The 21,744-nt window shown below is 36.9% G+C and overlaps 1 protein-coding gene across 2 annotated transcripts in view; it reads right to left on the reverse strand.

The window, feature by feature from the left end:
• The window catches only part of CPNE8 (copine 8), a 236,060-nt gene extending 227,982 nt beyond the window's left edge, over positions 1-8,078 (reverse strand). The window contains exon 1 of one of the 2 annotated variants that reach the window (XM_077170498.1): positions 7,578-8,076. In XM_077170498.1, the coding sequence (XP_077026613.1) occupies positions 7,578-7,714 (137 nt within the window). In that variant the 5' untranslated portion in view covers positions 7,715-8,076. Of the gene's footprint in view, positions 1-7,577 lie in introns of both variants that reach the window. The other variant, XM_077170499.1, reaches the window with a different exon arrangement.
• Positions 8,079-21,744: the final 13,666 nt, after the last annotated feature.

Consider the following 21,744-nt stretch of genomic DNA (forward strand, 5'->3'; position numbering starts at 1 on the left):
TCAGCCTATGCGGTTGTCTGCTCCAAATTTGAATTTATCACATATGCAACTTGAAAGAGCTGTTTTAAATGTCAGTCCATTGATTTTATTACTCAGATACAAGAATGTGTTCAGTTTTATTCTAAAACTTTGTTATCATAGACAACTTTTTACCTGTCAAATCTCATTAAGTCCACTGGTCTGTGTGTGTAAGGATGGAGGGTACAAAGGGTGGAAGCTGTAGAATACAAGTGTGCATTTCCAAACCCACCTTCTTCTAACCACTCTTTTATTCCATCCACCCTCCACATTTAATGCATTATCTTTAATATGTAGCTTGATAATTGTCATCTTGCGTTTTATTTTCCTACGGCTCCTCAAATTGATTGTAAATGTGTCCAAGGCACAGGTACCACCTCTTCTTTGTTCCTTGTATGCCACACAGTGATATATCCATAAGAAACTGGGGCAAAAACAACAGTTACTCAGCCTTTTCTTGTGGGAAACAAAAACAGCTGCTGAGGGCTTTTCTTGTGACAGGCACTATGCTGGGCAATTTACAGACTTTATTTCATTTAATTCTCCAATTTATCCCAAAAAAGGGATGAATATGGGATTTAAAGATATCTATTTGATTCATAATTCCATTTTCTTGCTGCTATACTCTGCTGCCCAAAATTTTCATTAATATCTAAATGCAACTTTCTCTTAGGAATAAAAGATTTTAAAGATAGCAACCAGTGGTTTAGACAAGACTGATTATTTAAAGAGGAATAGAGGAAAAACAACCAGAACAAGCTATTAAAATCCCCTTGAGAGGACACCTTATTAATAATTTCAGTTCTAGAAAACTATTCTAAGGAAAAACAAAATCAGAAATCCTATCAAATGTTTGCGAATGGAAACACTCATATGTAGCATTGTTTTGAAGAGCAACTTTTTGAAATGCTGGGAAATAGGATAAAGTAACTCTTAGAATACTACACAGAAATGGAAAGTTATATACTCAAAGACAAATGACAGCTAGATCTTCATGATATAATATAAAGAGGAAAGTAAAGGAGAGAAATTGTATGAGCCTATAATGCTACATATATATATATATATATAGGGAGAGAGAGAGATCAAAAATGTGATATTATAGATGAAAGAGAAATGCACTGAATTCTTATAGAGTCATGGAATAGTCTGATTTTTACTTTTGTGTTTATATCTTTTTGCAATTGAGTGCTTAACTGATGTGACAAGCTGTGGTTTAACTTATTTACATACTCATTTATTTAACTTTCCAAACAAATATAAGAGGTAAGGACTATTTAGACCCACTTTATGGATGAGGAAATTTAAGCACAGAGAGATCAGGTAAGCTACCAAAGTTTCACAGCAAGGGAAGTGGTAAAACTGGCCTAATTCCCATCTGTTAAACTCAGCTAAACTGGCTCTATAAGCAAGTGTTACTAATACAAAGTAGGCTAACAACTGAATAGAATCCCCTTGAGAGGAATCGTTTTCTTCTCTGCCTAGAGCCAACTCAAGTAGGGGACAGAGGCTTCAGCCAGCTAAATTGCAAAGAGCATTCCTAAAAGAATACAGCTATTATCATAATCCACCCCCTGCCCCTTCCCGGATCCTAACCAGGTGCCCAGTTTCATGAATATTACTAGACTCACTTTCTCCACATTCCAGGTTTGTTTTTTAAAAAAATCCCAGGCCCAAAATCTTTAAAAGTACAACACAACTCACAGACTGGGTGGGAAAAAAGATTTGGGTGTGCCTGAGCTTGGCTTTCTCTCATATGCCGAACAGCTCCCCCACTGAGACTTCAAAGCCATAGTTCAGAAACTCCCCTAGGACAAACATTCCTGCAATTCTGGGGCCAAGACAAACCCAAATCCAGGTCCAAAAAAGCCTGACGTGACAATTACAATTCTAAAGCACGGGACCTTAAGAACTGCAGAACCAAGCAAGAACAACTTGAGCTGTAATTTTCCAGGCATATGCCCCATTAACAGGATAGCAAGCATTCTAATAATCCCAGATTATAGTAACAGTGCAATTAATCAGATGGCAAATACCATCTGAAAACCTATTTACACACTGACTTCAAAATTTTGTCTGATTAAAGAAAGCAAAAATGTGTGTAAGAGATGAACTACCAAGGAGTGGGAAAGAACCCCAATTGCTGTGTTTGAACAATGGTTCTCCTTCACCATAGCTAAATAGAAGAGCAGAGGTATCTGCTTCAAGCTGGGCCAACCTCAATGGGGCCAATCTCTTGGAATTTGGATTTTGCTTTCACAAGTGGCTAGTTAATGGCTAAAAGTGTAAGTAGAACTGAAACATGTATACTTGCAAAGCATATGCCACCAGTGGATGGAGAAGCAATAAAAAAAAAATCTTCAAAGTAGAAGAATAAAGAAGATGTTCAAAGGACCATACAAGAAGGAAAAAAGTATACAAGTCTTCCTGTTTCTTTCACACTATCCATGTACATTTCCACAACCTTTCATGAATTATAAAAATCATGTAATATCATTATTCCAACAGTGACGCAAGTGCTAAAATTGATACTACCACTTCTAACAGTAACAATAAATTTTCCTTTACATAGCACTTTACCTTGTACAAAAGAAATAAACATTGATGTGTTGATTGGTATATGTTTAACAAGCTCGCCGAAAAAAAAAAAAAAACACCTATGTGTTTGTGTGTGTAAAAATTAAAAATTTTACTGATATAAATGCTGTATAGCTGAGTAAACAATTTAGAAATAATATAAAACTTCTTATTTTAAATTCTATGTAGCCAAATTAATTCCCACAGAATGCTTTCTTAATGTAGTCAATAATAAAACAATAAATCAGACCCAGATTTGTAGTGTTTGCCAATTTCCATGGTGTAAACACTCTTCCCATGACCAACTTCGAGCTACCAATACGGCATCACCGGACATGTCGTTGGAAAAATACGGGCAGTTATACACTATTATATAACAGTTTCACAGGTGAGATACAAAGTTAAGAAACACTCAGTTATCATTTCCTCTATATTTTACATTTAACTAGTGGCTATGCTCTATTGATATTTTAACAAATATCACTACCCAGATCCAGTGACTATGGTCAGTCATTTGCTCATCAAATAGTAGATTCAAAATTTCAGCATGTAAAATGAACACATGGGAAAATCCAGATTCCTAGGACCCAGATGCAGAGATTCAGTAGAGCTGGTATGTGTGGAGGCTGAGTCTTGTATTTTAGCAGACAAACCCCCTCTCTGTGTCATATGAGCTGACCAGAGAACCACACCATCAAATAGATATTGACTACATACTCTGTGCCAAATTCAGAATATATACATATGAAAACAACAGAACTTGTCCTCGAATATCCAGAGACCAAAAATTACAATATAATTATGATACTAGTACACACTGGTGGCAACATGTGGGAGGGGGACATGAGAGAAGATGACGTTTGACCCAAGTCTTAAAGAAGGAACTTAATCTATTCAAGAGAAGAGAGAAAACAACGTTGGAGGCATGTGCCCAGTCTCAGGGACAAAAGACTGGTACTCTAGTACCTGCTGGGGCTGTTTGTATCCATGTACATCTAGCATGGGTTTGGGCATATACTCAACAGGCAACACACAGAGGTCGCCGGAATATATTCAGGCACAGAGGTCACCTGAAGAGTGATGAGAGGCAAGGCAAGAGACTTACCGTTAGGCTAGGAAAGACTAGTAGAATAAATTTCTACTCTGTATTCCTGTACCCAAGAAATTAAGAATCAACAAATGATTATGATTACTGAACTGTTATATAGATGTTTTTTCTTTCTATATTGTAGAATAACCAGAAGTTAATTCCTGAAATTGTTGAAACTCAACTAGTCTCAGCACTGTGCGTACTTACTATCGTAATGGTTATTCTAGCCTAGTCTCAGCCCTGTGTATACGTGATGTAATTCTAACAACTCCACCTCCCCTTGTTTGAATCCATAAAAACTCTGAACTCCTTAGAATGGGGGAGACAGGTTTTTGGGCCCATAGGCCATCTGATCTCCTGCTCTGCACACAGTAATAAATTCTCTGTCTTTGAGACCTTGGTGTCATGGATTGGATATTATGCTCATTGAGCAGAAAACTTGGCATTTATTTAGTATTATTCTACCTTCTACATTCCTGTTAAAAAGTAGACTTTTCACCATTATAGGATTATTACTGTGGAAGGACTCGCATTTAATAAATAATGTACAAAGCCTAGACATATGTAATGGTCTCACTGCTTTCAAAACTGGTAAATTTCTCAGAGAATATGACAAATCACCAAAACAGTGTTTAGATACAGTGCAACAAAGGCAAGTCTCCAAGAAAAACAGGTGATTACTGCATGGTGTTTTCCCCTGGAAACACCTCAGTACCTCAGTATAAAATGGTAATGTCATGTTATTTTTACATTTTTAAGGCTGTATTATTTCAGCTATGGATTTTTCAACTAATTATTTAATCTAACTAATCTAAAATCTACAGACTGATCAAGTAAAAAAATAAAGTGAATGCAAGAAGAGCTAGGTACTGGATAGAAGAGAAGTGAAGTCAAAGAATAGCAGCATGCCTGTACATAAATGCACACCGCACACCATGCTTGCAGCGACTATCAAACTTCCATTTATACTGGCCCTTCTCTAATCCGAACAATGCCCATCCTCCCTGTGTCTGCTCAAGCCCTATTTCTTCTTTGTAGTACATTCCCAGAGGACTATTCCAGAATATCTTCCCTCCCTAGGCATAAGCCTCACCACTGGATACAGTCCTCAGTTACCACATGTCATATGGTCTCCTAACCAGACTTTACATATTCAGAGAACTTCTCCTGCATTTCCCATGGTACATGACATAATACTAGACCTATAAAAGATGCTCAAAAACAGGATTTCCATGAAATATATTTAGCTTCAAGCTTCACTTGATGCTTCTCACTCCCCCCTGACAAAGATGAAGCCAACGGAAGGCTTTTTAAAAATCTCATATTAGAGACAGCTGAAAGGGGGTTATCAAAAAGGATCCTATTCCTTCTGAGTTGCTTCAGTGTCAGGAAATCAGCTGAGCTCTCTGATACAGTAAAGCAAGGGAAATCTTTGCTCTCCTTGTGTCCATAATAAGACTGAGGGGGCCATAATCACAACATGTAGCTAAGTGAAATTTCCACAAACATCCTAGAGAATATGCCCTTTAGTCACATCAAAGAAGACACAGAATTAGGGAAGAGGCATGCACAATTGTTTCTATCTTTGTCTTCTTTAACCAATTTACTGAAATTCACAAGAAAGGGACTATTTATAGAATTCTGCAACTGAATCATAGGAGATACATTTATTCAACAACTATTTGCCCTATTATAATAAGAGCTAACATTTTTGAGCACTTTCTTTTGTGCAGGCACTTTGTAAACACCTGTCACACACCATCTCATTAAACCCTGATAACATAAGGCAACCTACCATAATTACCCTAATTTTAGAGAGGAGGTTTAAAGAGGTTAAGTAAGAAGTTATTCCAAGGTAACAAAAGTCACAAAGCCAGAACTTGTATCCAGGTCTCTGATGCCAAAGCCCCTGTTACACCACCTCCTCTAGTTACAAGATTCGATTCTCAACAATATAAAATTAAAATTAGCCCAACCTTGTTGGGAATTACTGAACCTATTCCAAAGGTACTAACTTGGAAATTTAATTATACTTCTATTTGCCCAAATGATGCTTTTAACATCAAAATCACCAAGAAGCAACTCAGAATAAAATAAACCAATCTCTCCTGGCCCCAGCAGAGACATCTGACATTACACGTACTTATGTTCTCTTTCAGGATCTTTTTTTTTTCTTTTGAAAATTAAAAAAAACACCAAAGCAAAACTATGAAAAAAGGCTAGAACAAGGGGAACTCCAGGTTCAGAGGCAGCAAGCTGAAACTAATTGACTTCTCACACCCACATTAGAAAAAAGACACTTAATGTGAGCCAATTGGCAGAAAGACTAGTTAAATACAATTTCCCCACCAGCCTAAAGAAGCTTATGGGAACTTCAGATTTGATTTACAGCATTATTTCATATTTATTCCAGGTGACTACATGCCATTCAGACTTTGCAGGACATTCAACAGACGATGATAACTCTAGAAAATGTTATTCTAGGGCTTTTGGCTCTGTATTATCTGTATATATCAATAACCTCCCTCTAGCATATAAAGCTAGCTTCAGAAGAAAAAGACCTAGGGACTAATATCTAGAATAAGTTTTCCATGAAGCTTCACCTATTCAACTGACACAGAGTTCTCAAGCAAAACTTGAAGCAGTGCCTGTAATTGGGCAAAAGCTTAGCATTAACTACCATTATCAGCATTATTTTTTCCACTTTGAGGTCAGCTTTAAAAGGAAGCAAGTGCTCATGTGATACAGTTTCAGGGGATAAACTGACCCCACCCCTAAACAAACCCTCAACTGGGGCTGCTAGTGCTTAAATTTCCACAAAAAGAAATTCCTTCCTTAGTCTCGTGAAAATGTAAAATCACGTACCACAGGGTTGATGGCATACTTCAATACAGAACTTCCCGTGTTTACATGGAAGATTACTCATGTTTTTATTAATTTCTTCAAGGAAAATTTTGCTAAGGAAGGAATAGGATTTGAAGGCATAAAAATAATTTGGGGCAAAAGTGGATAAAGGAAGAAAGAGCTTTTCACTGAGAGAAATCAAATACTGACGAGGGGTAGCCTCCCAGAGAGGCTGGCTGCCGAGTCTACATTTAATTCGCAAATTCTGCCTCTCCTTTTGCCATTATCAATTTATTGGAGCCCACCCATCTCCTTCGCAAAATCCTGTAATTCTGTTATTTTATTTACACGGAACTTGAACATTAGGAAAAGGAGTTTGAAATATACAGTTCTTGAGTAGGGTGTCGGTAAGTTTCGCGGCATTCAAATATGCTCATCCGCAAGCACCAAGTCGTGACTTCCCTGATCTTAGGTACGGCACAGACTCGGGTGCAAAGAGGGCTGGAGCTGAAATCCCCCAGGCAGAAGGCAAAAAGCAAGGAAGTGTGGGGGGGAAAGCAAGCTGGATGGTTCCAGGAAATGGGTGGGGAGGAAATTACAAGATTCGAGCCAACCCTGGTAATAGGTTTGCACACGCCCAGCAAAGGGAGTCCCGGGGCACTACACGCAGCGGTCAGCGCTTTGGACAGCGTGGTCTCCTTCGATTCCCGTCATCAAACCACCCAGTTAGGCTTTGAGACGTAAAGAGGTCCTGTAAAGTGGGCTGCAGCCGGGGTTCCCGCAGCTGAGTCACAGCCCAGCCAACTTTTATAGCATTTCCCAAAGAGAAAATAAAAGTCTCCGTCCCGGAGCCCACCCCTCACTTCTAGTTCCCACTCCCCACTCTGTGTCACTCGAGCCGCGGATGACTCCAGCCCCATAACTGGGGTGTTCCCTACTCATCGCGCAACTTCTTCCGGGCGCAAAGCCTGGGGGGACCTCGAGCGCTTGCCAAACACTATCCACCAGCACAGGGGAGGAGGAGATAGAGGAAGGGCTGCGTCCTCACCTGCAGGACACCGACACCTCCACCCGCGTAGCCGGGATGGCTGCACTCAGCTGGTTCAAGTCCCCGATGCCCGCAGTGCTGGTGTAGCGGCTATCCATCTTGGGTGGAGGCGCCGTGTACTTGTCCGGCACCCACATCCGGAGCTCCGGCCGAATGAGGGCTCGGAGCCTACTTCCCGGCAGACAGGGATGGGGAGTGAGGGTGGAGGCAGAGGAAGGAGGCGGAGGCAGCGCACGGGAAGGGGAGGGAAGCGGGAGGCGGACCTCGGCTCAGAGCCTCGGGGGAGCCGCACGCCAGACTCGGGTGAACCTGAAACTGCCCAAGGAGTAACGCGCGGGGCTCCCGGCTACCCTGCCCCTCCTTGTAGTCAGCCGTTCCGACGGGGGACACTTCGCGCTCCCCCTCCTGGCTAGGGCGTCAGGCTCCACGGGTTCCCGAGCAGCCTGGCGGCGTGTGTGACACCAGACCCAAAGCCCTGCCGTCTACAAGGGAAAACCCTCTCGGGCTTTTGGTGCGATTTGGGCTTGGTCTCCGCCTCCACACACGCACCCCCGCCCTCGGATCACAACTACCTCTTCCTGTCAATCAAATGTGGACGGAAAAGTAACGCGGTTTCCTCACCTGGGGTTGGAAGCCGAAGATGTGGGCGCCTTTGCCCATCTCTAAGTCCCCTATCCCCTTACTCTTGGAGCCCACGGGATCCCTCCCGCTGTGCGCTCGGATCCCAGCTTCTGAACTGCCCACCCTAGGCCAATTGAGGGTTGGGGACAGTGAGATACAGGGACGATCTCCAGTCTTCTTTACGCGGCTATGAAGGGGAAGATCAATATCTGGAACAGGCGGGGATGGCAGTGGACAATACATTGAAAAAGAAAAAAAACAAGAACTACTTTGTGATTAAAGGGGACCCTTCTGGTTTCCCTTCCCCCTCGGTTCTTTGGCGCATGGTGGGGGGGGGGGGGTCTAGTGGTAGCAGTCCTCCTACAAGTAGGGCTTTTTCTGCGCCTCTCGCTTCTAAATGCAGGAAGTTCTGCCTTGAAACTGGGAGGTCATAACCAGACACCACGGTTCCCTCGCCGCGACTCCCACCCGGCAAGAATGGACTGACAGAAGAACTACAGAAATAAACATGCCTCCTGTTCCTCTCGCCTCACCCGTGCGCCTGCGGATCCCTGGGCGCTCGCCACCAGGGGGCAACCGAGAATAAGACGCAGCGCAGCGTGGAGGAGGAAAGGCCAGCGACTGCCTGGACATTAACCTTCCGAGCACGGAGTATCCAGCTGGCAGAGCTAACTCAGGTGGAAGTGTTTTTCGTAATTGAGGACCTGCCAAACACCGTAACATTTTAATCCACTTGGAGACAGCTGCCTAGAGAATTTATAGAGCCGTGGGTGAACGTGTGGGCGCGGTCTTACTGCTTCCCTCTGTCAGGTGTACTTCCCATATTTCATTCTTGGTTTCCTTTCCTTATTTCCCCACCAAACACTTGTCAGCCCCTAAATTCAGAGGTCCTCTGCTTGCGCCCTCTCTTTTTATTACAAAGTGAGTTTATTACGACTTGAAATTGACCGAAAACCCCTAGGCATTTCTTTTATGCTGTCCCTAATTGATTTAGGGTGAGAGGCCTAGATTTTTAATTAAACCAGATTTATTTTATGAAAGCCTACTGAAGAAATGAAAGATGAGAACTTTAAAATAGTAAAAAGTAACCCATATGATCCTTAACCCTTAATTTTGTCTACCTTAATGAGGTATAATTGACATAAATTTCACATATTTTAAGTATACTGTTTGATAAATGTTGGCATAAGTATAAACCTGTGATGCCAACACCATAATCAAAATGAACCATCTTATCACTCCAAGTTTCCTCACCTCCCTTTTCTTGTCAATCCCTTCTTTCACCCCCTAGAACAACCTGCCAGGCAATCAGTAATCTTCTTTATGTCACTATAGAGTCATTTACATTTTCCATAATTATATATTTGGACTCATGCTATTTTTTTGTCTGACTTCTTTAACTCAGCAAAATTCATTTGAGATTCATCCATGTTGTTGAACATATCAGTAGTTCATTCCTTTTTATTGCAGCATAGTATTCCATTGTATGAATGTGCCACAAATAATTTACTTATTCACCTGTTGATAGATATTTGGGTTGTTTCTAAATAAAACTGCTATCAATGTTTGTGTACAAGTGTTTATGTGGGCATGTGCATTCTTTATTTTTGGGTAAATATTTGGAAATAGAATACCTGGATCATATCGAAGGTACATATTTATCTTTATAGGAAACACGATTTTTAGTTTTCCAAAATAGTTCTACCATTTTCCGTTCCCATAGCTCCACTTCCTATCAACACTCGTTATATTGTAAGTCTTTTAAATTTTAGCCATTCTGTTAGGTATGTAGTAGAATTTCACTGTAATCTTCATTTGTATTTCCTTAATGACTAATGATATCAAACTTCTTTTCATGTACTTAGTTGCTATCCATATACCTTCATTGGTGAAGTGCTTTTTCACATCTTCTGCTCACATATATAATTTACACATATTTAATTTTCCGCTGGTCTCTGACTTGTGTTTTCATTATCTTACCTGTCCTTTCAAAGAGCACAAGTTTCTAATTTTGATGAAGCTAGTTCTTCTACTTTGTCTACTATAGATCACAATGTTGAAATCAAATCTAAGAAATCTTTGCCTAATCTAAGCTCACAAAGATTCCTTTTTGAAGTTTTATAGTTTCAGGTTTCATGTTTTAGATCTATGATTCATTTTGAGTTTTCTTTTCAAATCAAAAGTTAACTTTGAACATGGACATAAAATTTCCCCAACACCATTTGTTGAATTTCCATTGATTATCTTTATACTTTAGTCATAAATCAATTTATTAGATATATGTGAGTCCATTTTTGGAATCTATCCTGTTTCATTGATCTATTTTTCTTTCTTTAAACTAATACCACAGAGTCTTGAATACTGTAGCTTTATAATAACCTTGGAATCAAGTAGCATAACTTTGCCAACTTTGATCTTTCTCGAAATGGTCTTGTCATTATCAATCATTTGCTTTTCCATAGAAATTTTAGAAACAACTTGACAATATCTACAAAAAATCTCATTGAAACTTGGATTTGGATTGAAATGATTCTAAAGGACAATTAAAGAAGAGTTAATATCTTATCAAAATTAGTTGTCTGATCCATGAACATCATAAATCTCACCATGTATTTAAATCTGCATTAATATCTATTAGCAATGTTTTGTTGCTTTCAGTTTTCAAATCTTGGACATCTTTTGTTAAGTTTGGCTCTAAGTATTTCCTATTATGCTGTTAAAATGCCATAGATTTTTAAATGTTAATTCTTATTGTTCATTGCTAGTATTTAAAATATATAACTAAATTTTGTATTTTATTTTTAAATCCTCCAACTTTAGGAAACCCGCTTATTTTTTCTAACTGTTTTTTTGGTAAATTCTGTAGGATTTTCTATATAGACAATTATGTCATCTGAAGAAAGACAGTTTTACTTCTTCCTTTCTAATCTGGATGCTTTTTGAATTTCTTTTGCTTGCCTTATTGCACTGACTAGAACCTCCAGGACAATGTTGAATAGAATTGTTGAGGGCCAGTATCCTAGGCTTGTAACTGATCTTAGGGGGGAAGCATTCACTCTTTCGCCATTAAGTTTGATGCTATGTAGTTTTTACACAGATGTCCTTTGCCAGGTTGAGGAAGTTCCCTTATATTCTTAGTTGTTGAGAGTTTTTATCTGGAATGGATTTTGGATTTTATTAAATGACATTTCTGTATGTATTGAGTATCACTTGTTTGTTTTCTTTTTAATTCTGTTAAAATGGTAAATTGTAGTGATTGATTTTCTAATGTTGAATCAAACGCACACTCCTGGGATAAACCCTACTGGATTGTGATGTATTATACATTTTTATGTTTTGAGTGTAGTTTGATAAAACTTTAAGAATTTTTACATCAATATTAATGAGTGAAATTTGTCTGATTTTCCTTTCCCATGATAGAAAAACTTGTCTGGTTTTGGTATCAGGATGATGTAGGCCTTATAGGATGACTTGAAATGTATCCCCCCCTTTTAATTTTCCAGAAAAAGGTTTTGTAAAATTTTTATTATATCTTCCTTATATATTTAATAAAAGATATGGGTGAAGCCATCTGGGTTTGGAATTCTCTTCATGGAAAAAAATTTAACTAAATTCAATTTCTTCAGCAGATAGAATGCTACACAAATTATCTTTTTCTTCTTCAGTGAGGTTTGGTAATTTGTCTTTCAAGGAATTCATCTGTTAGTCTAAGTTGTAAATTTCATTGGTACAAATATTTATAATATCCCCATATGACACTTATAATATCTGTAAAATCTTTAGGGATATCACCTCTCACATTCCAAATATTTGTAGTAGTGTCTTCTCTCTTTATCAGTATGGTGAAAGATTTATCAATTATACCAATCTTCTCAAAGACCAATTTTTTTTACACTGATTTTCTTTATCATTTGTCTGTCTTCTATATTTTTGTATTCAGCTCTTTTCTTTATTACTCCTCTTCTGCTTACTAAGGATTGAATTTTCTCTTCTTTTCCTACTTTCTTAAGATGGAAAGTGAGGTCATTGGTTGGAATCCTTTCTCCTTTTCTTAAAAGGTTTTGTAGGATTATAAATTTCCCTCTGTTGCTTTAATTGCTTACCACAATTTTTAATGTGTCATATCTTCATTTTTCTTCAAACCACTTTCAATTTACTTTATTTCTTCTTTGACCTTTGTCGTTTTTTTAAATGTATTAGTGTATTAGTTAGGGTTCTCTAGAGAAACAGAATCAACAAGGAATATTCATAAATATAAAATTTATAAAAATGTCTCACATAACTGTGGAACATAGAGTCCAAAATCTGTAGGGCAGGCTGTGGAGCTGACGATTCCAATGGAGGGTCTGGACAAACTCCACAGGAGAGACTCACCCGCCAAAGCAGGAAGAGTACCTGTCTCTTCTGAATTCTCATTAAAAGGCTTCTAGTGATTAGATTAAGCATCACTCATTATAGAAGACATTCCCCTTAGCCAATTACAAATGGGATCAGCTGTGGATGTAGATGATGTGATCATGATTTAATCTATGAAATGTCCTCACAGCAAAAGACAGGCCAGCACTTGCCCAACCAGACAAACAGGTACCACCACTTGGCCAAGTTGACACATGAATCTGACTATAACAATTAGTTATATATATTTGGAGATTTTTCAGATATCTCCCTCTTATTAATATCTAATTTAATTCTGTTGTGATCAGAGGACTGATTTTGTGTTTGAATCACTTTCATTTTTTTGAGACTTGTATAACCCAGGATATAATATCTTGGTAAAAGTTTCATGTACACTTGAAAACAACATGTATTTCACTGTCGGGTGGAATGTTTTCTAAATATAAATAAAATCAAATTTTGATAGTACTATTTAAGTTTTCTGTATCTTTTCTGATTTTTTTTTTGTCTACTTGTTCTATCAATATTTGAGATTAGGGTGCTCAAATCTCTGACTCATTCTGGATGTGTTTTTCTTCTTTCAGTTATATCAAGTTTAGTTTTATATATTTTGAAATTCTGCTATTAAGGAACATAAATGTTTAGAATTGTCATCTGTTAATATTCTTTGCTCTAAAATATACTTCATCTGATATTAATATAGCCATTCCATATTTCTTTTCATTTGTGTTAAGTTGATATATCGTTTTCCATCCTTTCCTAGTGGTTTTCTTTGAAGACAACTTTAAATATTTTATTTTTAAGCAAATCTAATAATCTTTGCCTTTTAATTGGGACATTTGAACCATTTACATTTAATGTGATGATTGATGTGATTAGGTTTAAATCTGTCATCTTGCAATTTATTTTCTTTTATTCCTCTCTTTTGTTCCCTGTTTCCTTTTGTTCTACCTACTTTTGGTTTGAGAGCATTTTTTTACGATTTTGTTTTATCACTTTTTGTTGAACAGCTATAGTTCTTTATTGTGTATTTTAGTGAATGTTTTAAGGGGGTTATAGCATAAATTTTTAATATTTAATTTACTTTCAAGTAATATTATGCCATTTTATATACAGTATATGCATCTTACAACAATATACTTCCATTTCTTCTTTTCTGGCATTTAAGTAAGACATACATTTTATATTTTCATATACTATGAGCCCCAAAATACATTGTTATGATTTCTGCTTTAAAAAGTCAGCTATCTTTTAAAGAAGTTTAAAGTAAATTTTAAAATATTTTTTTATTTGCACACATATTTAGGTTCTTCTTCTCTGTAGGTTCAGATTTTGTGTCCTCACCTCAGGATGACCACCAGCAACTGTCTGCATTCTAGTCCCAATTTTGCAGGCTGGAATCTCCTCTGCAAGCAGTAAACCTCTATAACATCAACTTGTTTGTTTCCCCTCTCTCAGGGAAAAAACAAATCTGTATGAGGAATCAGAAACCTTTGGGGATAATTGTAATGAGTAGGATCACAATAGTAATCAAGGAATTGACTTCAAGAATTGATTTAATGCTCACTATATGCTTAGCAGTGGAAAAGGAGATATAGAAAACAGGAAGAACATTTTCCCTGCCTTCAAGCATCTTATAGTTTAGTGTGAGACCCTGCTTCAAGTTATCACACCAATAAACAATACGAAAGATCAAGAAATAAGCAGTGACATCATGATATCATAGACCAATGTGACTGTTACTCTAAGGAAAACGTATTAATGAGAAAGAATAGTCATTAAAACTTTCATGGAGAGTTAATGCTTAATTGATACAGAGTGTATTAGGGTTTTCTGGGAAAAAAGAACCAATAGAACATATCTGTAAATAGTATGAGATTTTATTAAAGTGTATCCTGCAGCTGTGGGGATGCACAATTTCAAATTCCATAGTGCAGGGTGGCACTCTGAGGAAGGTCTTCGATTAATTCCCCAGAAGAGGTTGGCTGGCTGAAATAGAAAGGAAAGCTCTCTCTTCCGACAGCTGAAGTCATCACTCCTCTCTTAAAAGCCTTCAGATCATTGTATTAAATGTCTCTCCTTGTGGAAGAGATTCCCCTCAGCTGATCATAGATATAATCAGTCATAGATACAATCAGCTGACTAATGATTTAAGTTCACAAAATGTCCTCAGTAGCAGTTAGGCCAGTGCTTACTTGACCAAACAAATGTGCAACATTACCTGGCCAAGTTGACACATGAATCTAACTATCACATAGAGTTTCTATTTAAGGTAATGGAAAAGTTTCGGTAATAGGTGGTGGTGATGATGGCACAACATTGTGTATGTAATTAGTACCACAGAATTATATATTTGAAAGTAGGTGAAATGGAAAATTTTAGGTTGTGTATATGTTACCAGGATAAAAAAAAAACACAAAAAACGATAGAACTGTTCAACGCAAAAAGTGAATCCTAACGTAAACTATGACTACAGTTAATAGTATAACTATAATAATATTGTTTCATCAATTATAACAAAGGTACCATACTAATGCAAAATGTTAACAGTAAGGAAAACTATTGGGGGTGGGTTGTGGGAACTCTTTTCTTTCTGCACGATTTTTCTGTAAATCTACAACTGCTCTAATTAAAATAAAAATTGCAAAAATAAATGAATGTGAATAAATAAATAAGTGAATCAATGAATAAAAGAGCAGAAAGAGTAACACTCCCACCTGTACCTTCAGGGTCTGTGTGAGACTAATGAGTAGATTGTACTATCAGTTGCTACTTCAAGACTGGTCAGAGAGCAGAGAGGTCTCTCTCAGCCCTTCTCCCATCCCACACCCAAGGAACAATTCCTTTCAAATCAGAGTTGCCCCTCCAAATCATTTCCATGATAAGACAAAGAGAAATAAGCCTGGGATTTACAAAAACAAAAACAAAAACCTTTCCTCAAAAAAAATGGGACTTGACATTTTTCAATAGATAAATGAATCAGAACAATATACATGACGAGGGAAATATGAACAAATATAGAAGTAGGAATAAGTAGTCCATATATTTGTAGAGTGTGAAAAGACCAGACTCGCCACAGAAGTGTCCAGTGCTTAAGGGCAATTAATTGGGACTGAGTGAAGATCTTTAAAAATCTTATAATTAAAGAGAGGATATGAAAAAAGAGAGTAAGCTAAATTTATCCAATTCTGCACTGTTCAATAGGGTAGTCATGAGCCACAAGTGGCTATTTAAATTCAAATTAATATTAAATAAAATTTAAAGTGCATTTATTTCCTCATTTGTAATAGCTTTGTTTCCATTACCTTGTAAAGTTCTATTGTAACAGTGCTAGCAATCTGTTCTGCTCACTAAATTTTTCTGAAATCTATTCAATTTTCTTCCCCTCCTCTGCCACCACAATTAATTCAGACTACCACCAACTTTCACCTAGATTAATGCAATATTCTCCTACCTGGTCCCCCTGCTTCTCGATATGCCCTTCTTGTTAAGCTTATTTCTCTGCTCTCCATTCTGCAGCTAAAATATGCTTTATAAAACATGAACCTGGCCTTGTCAAAGTCCTGCACATAAATCATTCATGCCATTCTCTTTGCTTGGAATATTTCTTTCTTCCCCTTTCCCTAGCTGGCACTTGGGTATTTTTCAGGTCAAGCTGCGTATTGTCACGTACTCAGCCTTCTCAGATACCTCTGGACCTTGGTATTATCTATAGAATGATGTTATCATCTATGATACAACAGTTTGTGAGAATTAGATACAGCGTATGTAACTGATTTAGTGCTTCACTCTTGAAATTCAAGCAGTAATGGTTATTATGGTGATAATAATAATTTGATGATGATGATTTAAAGTCTTGGCTCTATATTCTCAGATAAGCTGCCCAGAGTAGCATCCAAAGCAGTGCAACCTATCTGCCAAGTTACTTGCATGACTGCTATTATTAAAGGGGATTCAATGTATAACCTACAACATTTCCTTTCAAAAGGTCATAGCACCCTTGCCTGTTTCTTCCACAATGGGCAGCTACCTCTGAGCTACTGAAAATCAAATTAAAGATTTTTTCTTTCTTTTCTGTTTTCCTAAACCAGTCTAGGGGGCTCTTCATCCAGGTCCCTATCTGTTTCTTCCTAGTGTGTTCAGATTGATTTTGGTTCCTTATGTACGTCTTTTCTCCACCATTTACCTTTTGATCTCTCATTCCTCCCCTCTCCCCTTTTGGCATGAGAAAGGACATAGGTCTGGCACGTCTGGCAAAGACTTTCTTGAGGGATGAGCAGCTGGATTTAGAAAAATTTCAACTTTAAAATGTTTTTCTTGCCACATTTTTCTTAGCCCATAGGGCTGTAATGTCATAATGAATATAATGAATAGTGTTATTCATGATAGAATAGAGTCTCTGAACTCTAGGGTATAATAGAAATGTTATTTTATACAACTATTATTAATATTTCAAAATATTTCAGCAGCCATTTGGGACTACAATATGGCAGGAATATCTGGAAGGAATGAGCGCTATATTGTTCTAATATTTCAAGTATGGATGATTGCGGAAATAATAATGCCATTTTTAACATCAGCAGACTTGGGCTGGAAAATTGGGGGTCAGGCAAATTCCTGCCTTATCAGACCCCTGTCAGTCCCTTTATGTTCATTTTTCTTCCACATTCACTACAATTCAACCACATTGACTTAACTACACTACTAAACTACACTCCTTTCCTCCTCGAAGTTCTGAAACTATATCTTCTTAATTCCATCTTTATGTGGCCAAACTCCTCTCTAAACCCCATCCAAAAATTTGACTTTCACATAGAAGTGCCCAATAAATATCCCTATTTGCATTGCTTTAAAATTGAATCTAACAGGAAGTCTTACATACTTTATGCCTTGAAAAGAGACAAAGATGAAATTCCAAAGTTATTTTGTCTAACAAAGAAAAAGAGACGTTTATATTTCATGACTTAGGGACATTTAGTTGAATACGATTACCCAGTGAGTACAGTTAACATCAAAGAACTTCATAGAATAAAGTCTGTACTACTAAAATCCAGATATCTTTAAAAGAGCCCTAACATAAAAATTTTACAAAGACATTTTGTCATGGTTATCAAACACAAAACAGAACTTCATTTTAAGAAACGTTTATAGCCTCCAAATTGATCTAAACTTTCTTCTAAGTAGTTGTTAATTCAGAAAGTCTGATTTTTCAAGGCTGCTGACAGAAATCCATTTGCTAGAATGTATCAGAAAGGGCAGGCCTAAAGAATTCTGGATTTATCAAAAGAACATAGGAAAGATGTATTGTTATATAAGAACAATGAGGTCTCAAATATTTTGCTCCTATAGAAACCTTACTGAATGCCCAAAATAGTCTGGGTCATGGCACCATTTACTTTTAACAACTGTAAATCTAATAGTTACCGTTTGATAATTTACTTAGCACCTATTTCTCCAGATAGACGAGCATAGGGACCCATCCATCAGGTTCAGTGTGGTAACTCCTGTGCCTAGCATGCAGGCTGATATGAGTCCAGGTGGTCAGTGATTGTTCAGATTATCTGAATTCATTTTGATAGTCTGAGCTTAGGTGATAGCAGAGCACTCAGATGGAATGTCCTAAATAAAGAATCCTAGGCTGGAATTTGGGGCTGTGGTGAGAGGACAAGACAGTAGAGGTTGAAATCAAGAGCTTGGAGTTAGGAGTCAAGCATTCGAGCAATACTCCAGGGAAAAATGAAAGAAGAATCAAAATGAGAGTCAAGTCTGATAAGCATCACTGGAGAAAGAAGGCCAAAGAGGGGTTCCACCAAGGTAAGAGAGGTGGAAGAGGGGTTCTTATACAAATAGGGATATGGGGAGGGAAAGCAAGGATAAACACACTAAGAATTAGGAAGAAGAAATTTCTAAGGAGAAACAGGTGCCACAGAGACCACATCACCTCCTTGATTTTGTTGCCTCTGTGGGTTGCCACACTTTGTTGAGGCAGCTACAAATGTTGAACAACCCTATAAAGTGTTTTCTATTATCATTCCAGGTCTATCTTTCAGATTCTTCTGCTGAAATGGCTGGAAGCTCAACACTAGCCCCCACTTTACTGTCTTGAGTGTAAAGCCCACCCTACTTCACAAGTCATCAATGTTGAAAATAGGACTCAAGTAAACAATTGCATTGCTGAAGACCTCATGCAGGAACAACCCCCTCTGGCATTTTACAACCATGATGTGTGAGGAAGTAATGCCTAATTTCAAACTTGATTTAGTTCTCTGCTAGAACAGAGGAGAAAAGTGTTAATTAGTGTGTGGTCAGAGTCTACCCTGTTTCTTTCCTGCTTGGACAATTAGAATGTGCAACCACGCAGAAGTAGAAAAATTTCATTAAAAACAGGAGACACACAGAGAGAGAAAAGAATATAAATCTTGAGTATTTAATAACTTGGTGAAATTAACATTCTTCTGGGAAGACCTAGTCTTTTGTTTTATTTAAAAATAGCATTTTAATGGGGAATGTTAAAATGCTACAGGACCTTTCTATAACTGTCCAAAAGATCTTTGGAATTTACAAGTGTTTTTCATAACCATGATAATTGCTGTTAAATTTACCATGATTTTTCTCAGTAGATGGAGTATTTTCTATTGAAGTCCAAATAATTAAATCATGTTTCCCAGCTGAGTGCCTTAGAATGTTGTAAGATTTATAGAAATAAATTAGGTTTTTAGATGTTGGGGAAAATCCAAGGAAGAACCTGGATTACTTATTCAAGGTGAACTTGTTGAGGTTTCTTCACATCTGTTTAGTTTCTGCTTTAACAAAAGGAGAATTTATGACATTTATTAAGCTCTTCTTTAGCTAAAATTAATCTACCAAGAGCTGTCAAAGGGACAATTATCCCTGAATTTCAACATAATAAAATCTTTCCTTTTTTTTTCTGCTAATATTGAATGACCAAATTCCCTCATTGATGGTGTCACTGAGAGTAACAGTAGGAAATCCTTCTGTTAAAGACATATTTCATTGACTGGAGCTAATTTTTTGTATTACAGTATGTGGTTTTGTTTTGCAACAACAAATTAAAATAAACTAAAAGTTCAGTCTTTTAAAATCAAAGTAGTTTATTTACATGGCTTCACTGTATCTCTGGACTTTCAAAATCCTGCTCTGGTCAATTACATGTTATTGAAAACTTTGTCAGTGAGTTAGATGATTTGAATATTGGGGTGGGGGTTGAATTAGGTGACTTTGAGTCCCACATCTAACTCAGAAATAGTTTTCTAATGAAGTAATGTGAAACTTCCTTCAAAAGCAGTTTTAATGTGTTACAGTTCAAATATTTTTAACAAACATTTGAGAAAGAGATATGCTGCTGGTAGAAATGTAGAATGGTATAAACTCTATGGATTACAGATTACCAGAATACTTATAACATTTAACAAAATTTAAGATGCTACAACAGGATGTCTATTTGCCCCCTCACACACCCAAAGAAAATGAACTTTGATCCATACTTCATAACAGATACAAAACTGCATTCAAAATGGATCATAGACCTGTACATAAAACCTAAAATTGTAAAACATCTAGAAGATATAGGAGAAAATTAGGCAAAGATTTCATATATATAAACCAAAATCATGATCCATAATGGAATAAATTGATACACTAGGCTTTATGAAAATTAAAAACCATTCTTCAAAAGACAGGAGAATGAAAAGACAAGTCATAGATGGGGAAAATATTTTGCAAAACAAAATATACATGTAAAGGGCTTACAGCTAAAATCTATTAAAAAACTGTTAAAACTCAGTAATAAGAAAATCAACAAAGCAATTTGAAAAATGGACAAAACTTCTGAATAGACACTTTACTCAAGATAAACAGATGGAAAGTAAGCATATGAAAAATGCTCATCATCATTAATCATTAGGGAAGTGCAAATTAAAACCACAATGAGATAACACTATACACCCTTTAAGATGGTTGAAATTAAAGACACTGACCATTCCAAGAATTGGCAAGGATTTGAAGGAACCAGACCTCTCACACACTACCAGTGGGAATGCAAAATGGTACAGATCCTTTGGCAAACAGTTTGGCAGTTTCTTAAAAGTTAAACATAAACTGACCATATGATCCAAACATTCTACTGGTTGGTAATCACCCAAGATAAATGAAAGCTCAAATATATCCACACAAAGATGTACACATGAATGTTCATAGCAGCTTTATTCGTAATAACCCCAAAACTGGAAGCACCCTAATGTTTACCAGAAGATGAGTGCATAAACAAATTGTAGTGTACCCATACAATGGGATACTAACCAACTATAAAAAGGAATACACTATTTATACAGGCAACAAAATGAATGAAACTCAAAATGATTTTGCTTAGTAAAAGAAGCCAGACAAAAAGAATAGGTTTCCATTTATATAAAAGTATAAAATATGCAAAGTAATCTAGTGACATAACGCAGGTCAATGGTTGCCTAGGGACCAGCGAATAGGAAGCAGAGTGAGGAAAGATGAAAGGGAGGAAACTTTATGGGTGATGGATATTTGTGGGTGTTGGATATGTACATTTTCTTGATTGTGGTGATAGTTTCACAGTTATATACAAAAGTCAGAACTTATCAAATATAACACTAAATATATTCAATTTGTTGTATGTCAATAATGTCTCAATAAAGCTTTAAAAAATTCATCCGGCAGTTCCAATTTAGGAATGCATTCCAGAAATATTTTCAAATGTGTAAAATGTCATCTGCCTAAGGTTATTTATTACACCATAGGTAATACTACCAAAACACTGGGAACAAACTAAATTTTTATCAGTAGGGAACTGGTCAAATAAATCATGTTTCTCAATAGAATATTAGGCAGCCATAATAAAGAACAAGTTCTTTCTCCACTGATTTGGTACAATATTTAATATATCATGTAATAAAAATCAGATGCAGAACAGTGTGAGTTATGCTAATTTTGTATTTTTTAAAAAATGGAACATATATGTAGTTATATTAGCATGTATTTTTAAAAAACACCTCTGGAAAGGTTCACAAAAAAATTGATAATAGCCATGGGTTCATAGTCCAGAATGTAGATTACTTGAGGACAGAACTATGAGACAGACATTTCACTGTGTACCCACTGATTT

Source organism: Tamandua tetradactyla, chromosome 7, assembly GCF_023851605.1.
Source record: "Tamandua tetradactyla isolate mTamTet1 chromosome 7, mTamTet1.pri, whole genome shotgun sequence".
Taxonomy (NCBI): Eukaryota; Metazoa; Chordata; class Mammalia; order Pilosa; family Myrmecophagidae; genus Tamandua; species Tamandua tetradactyla.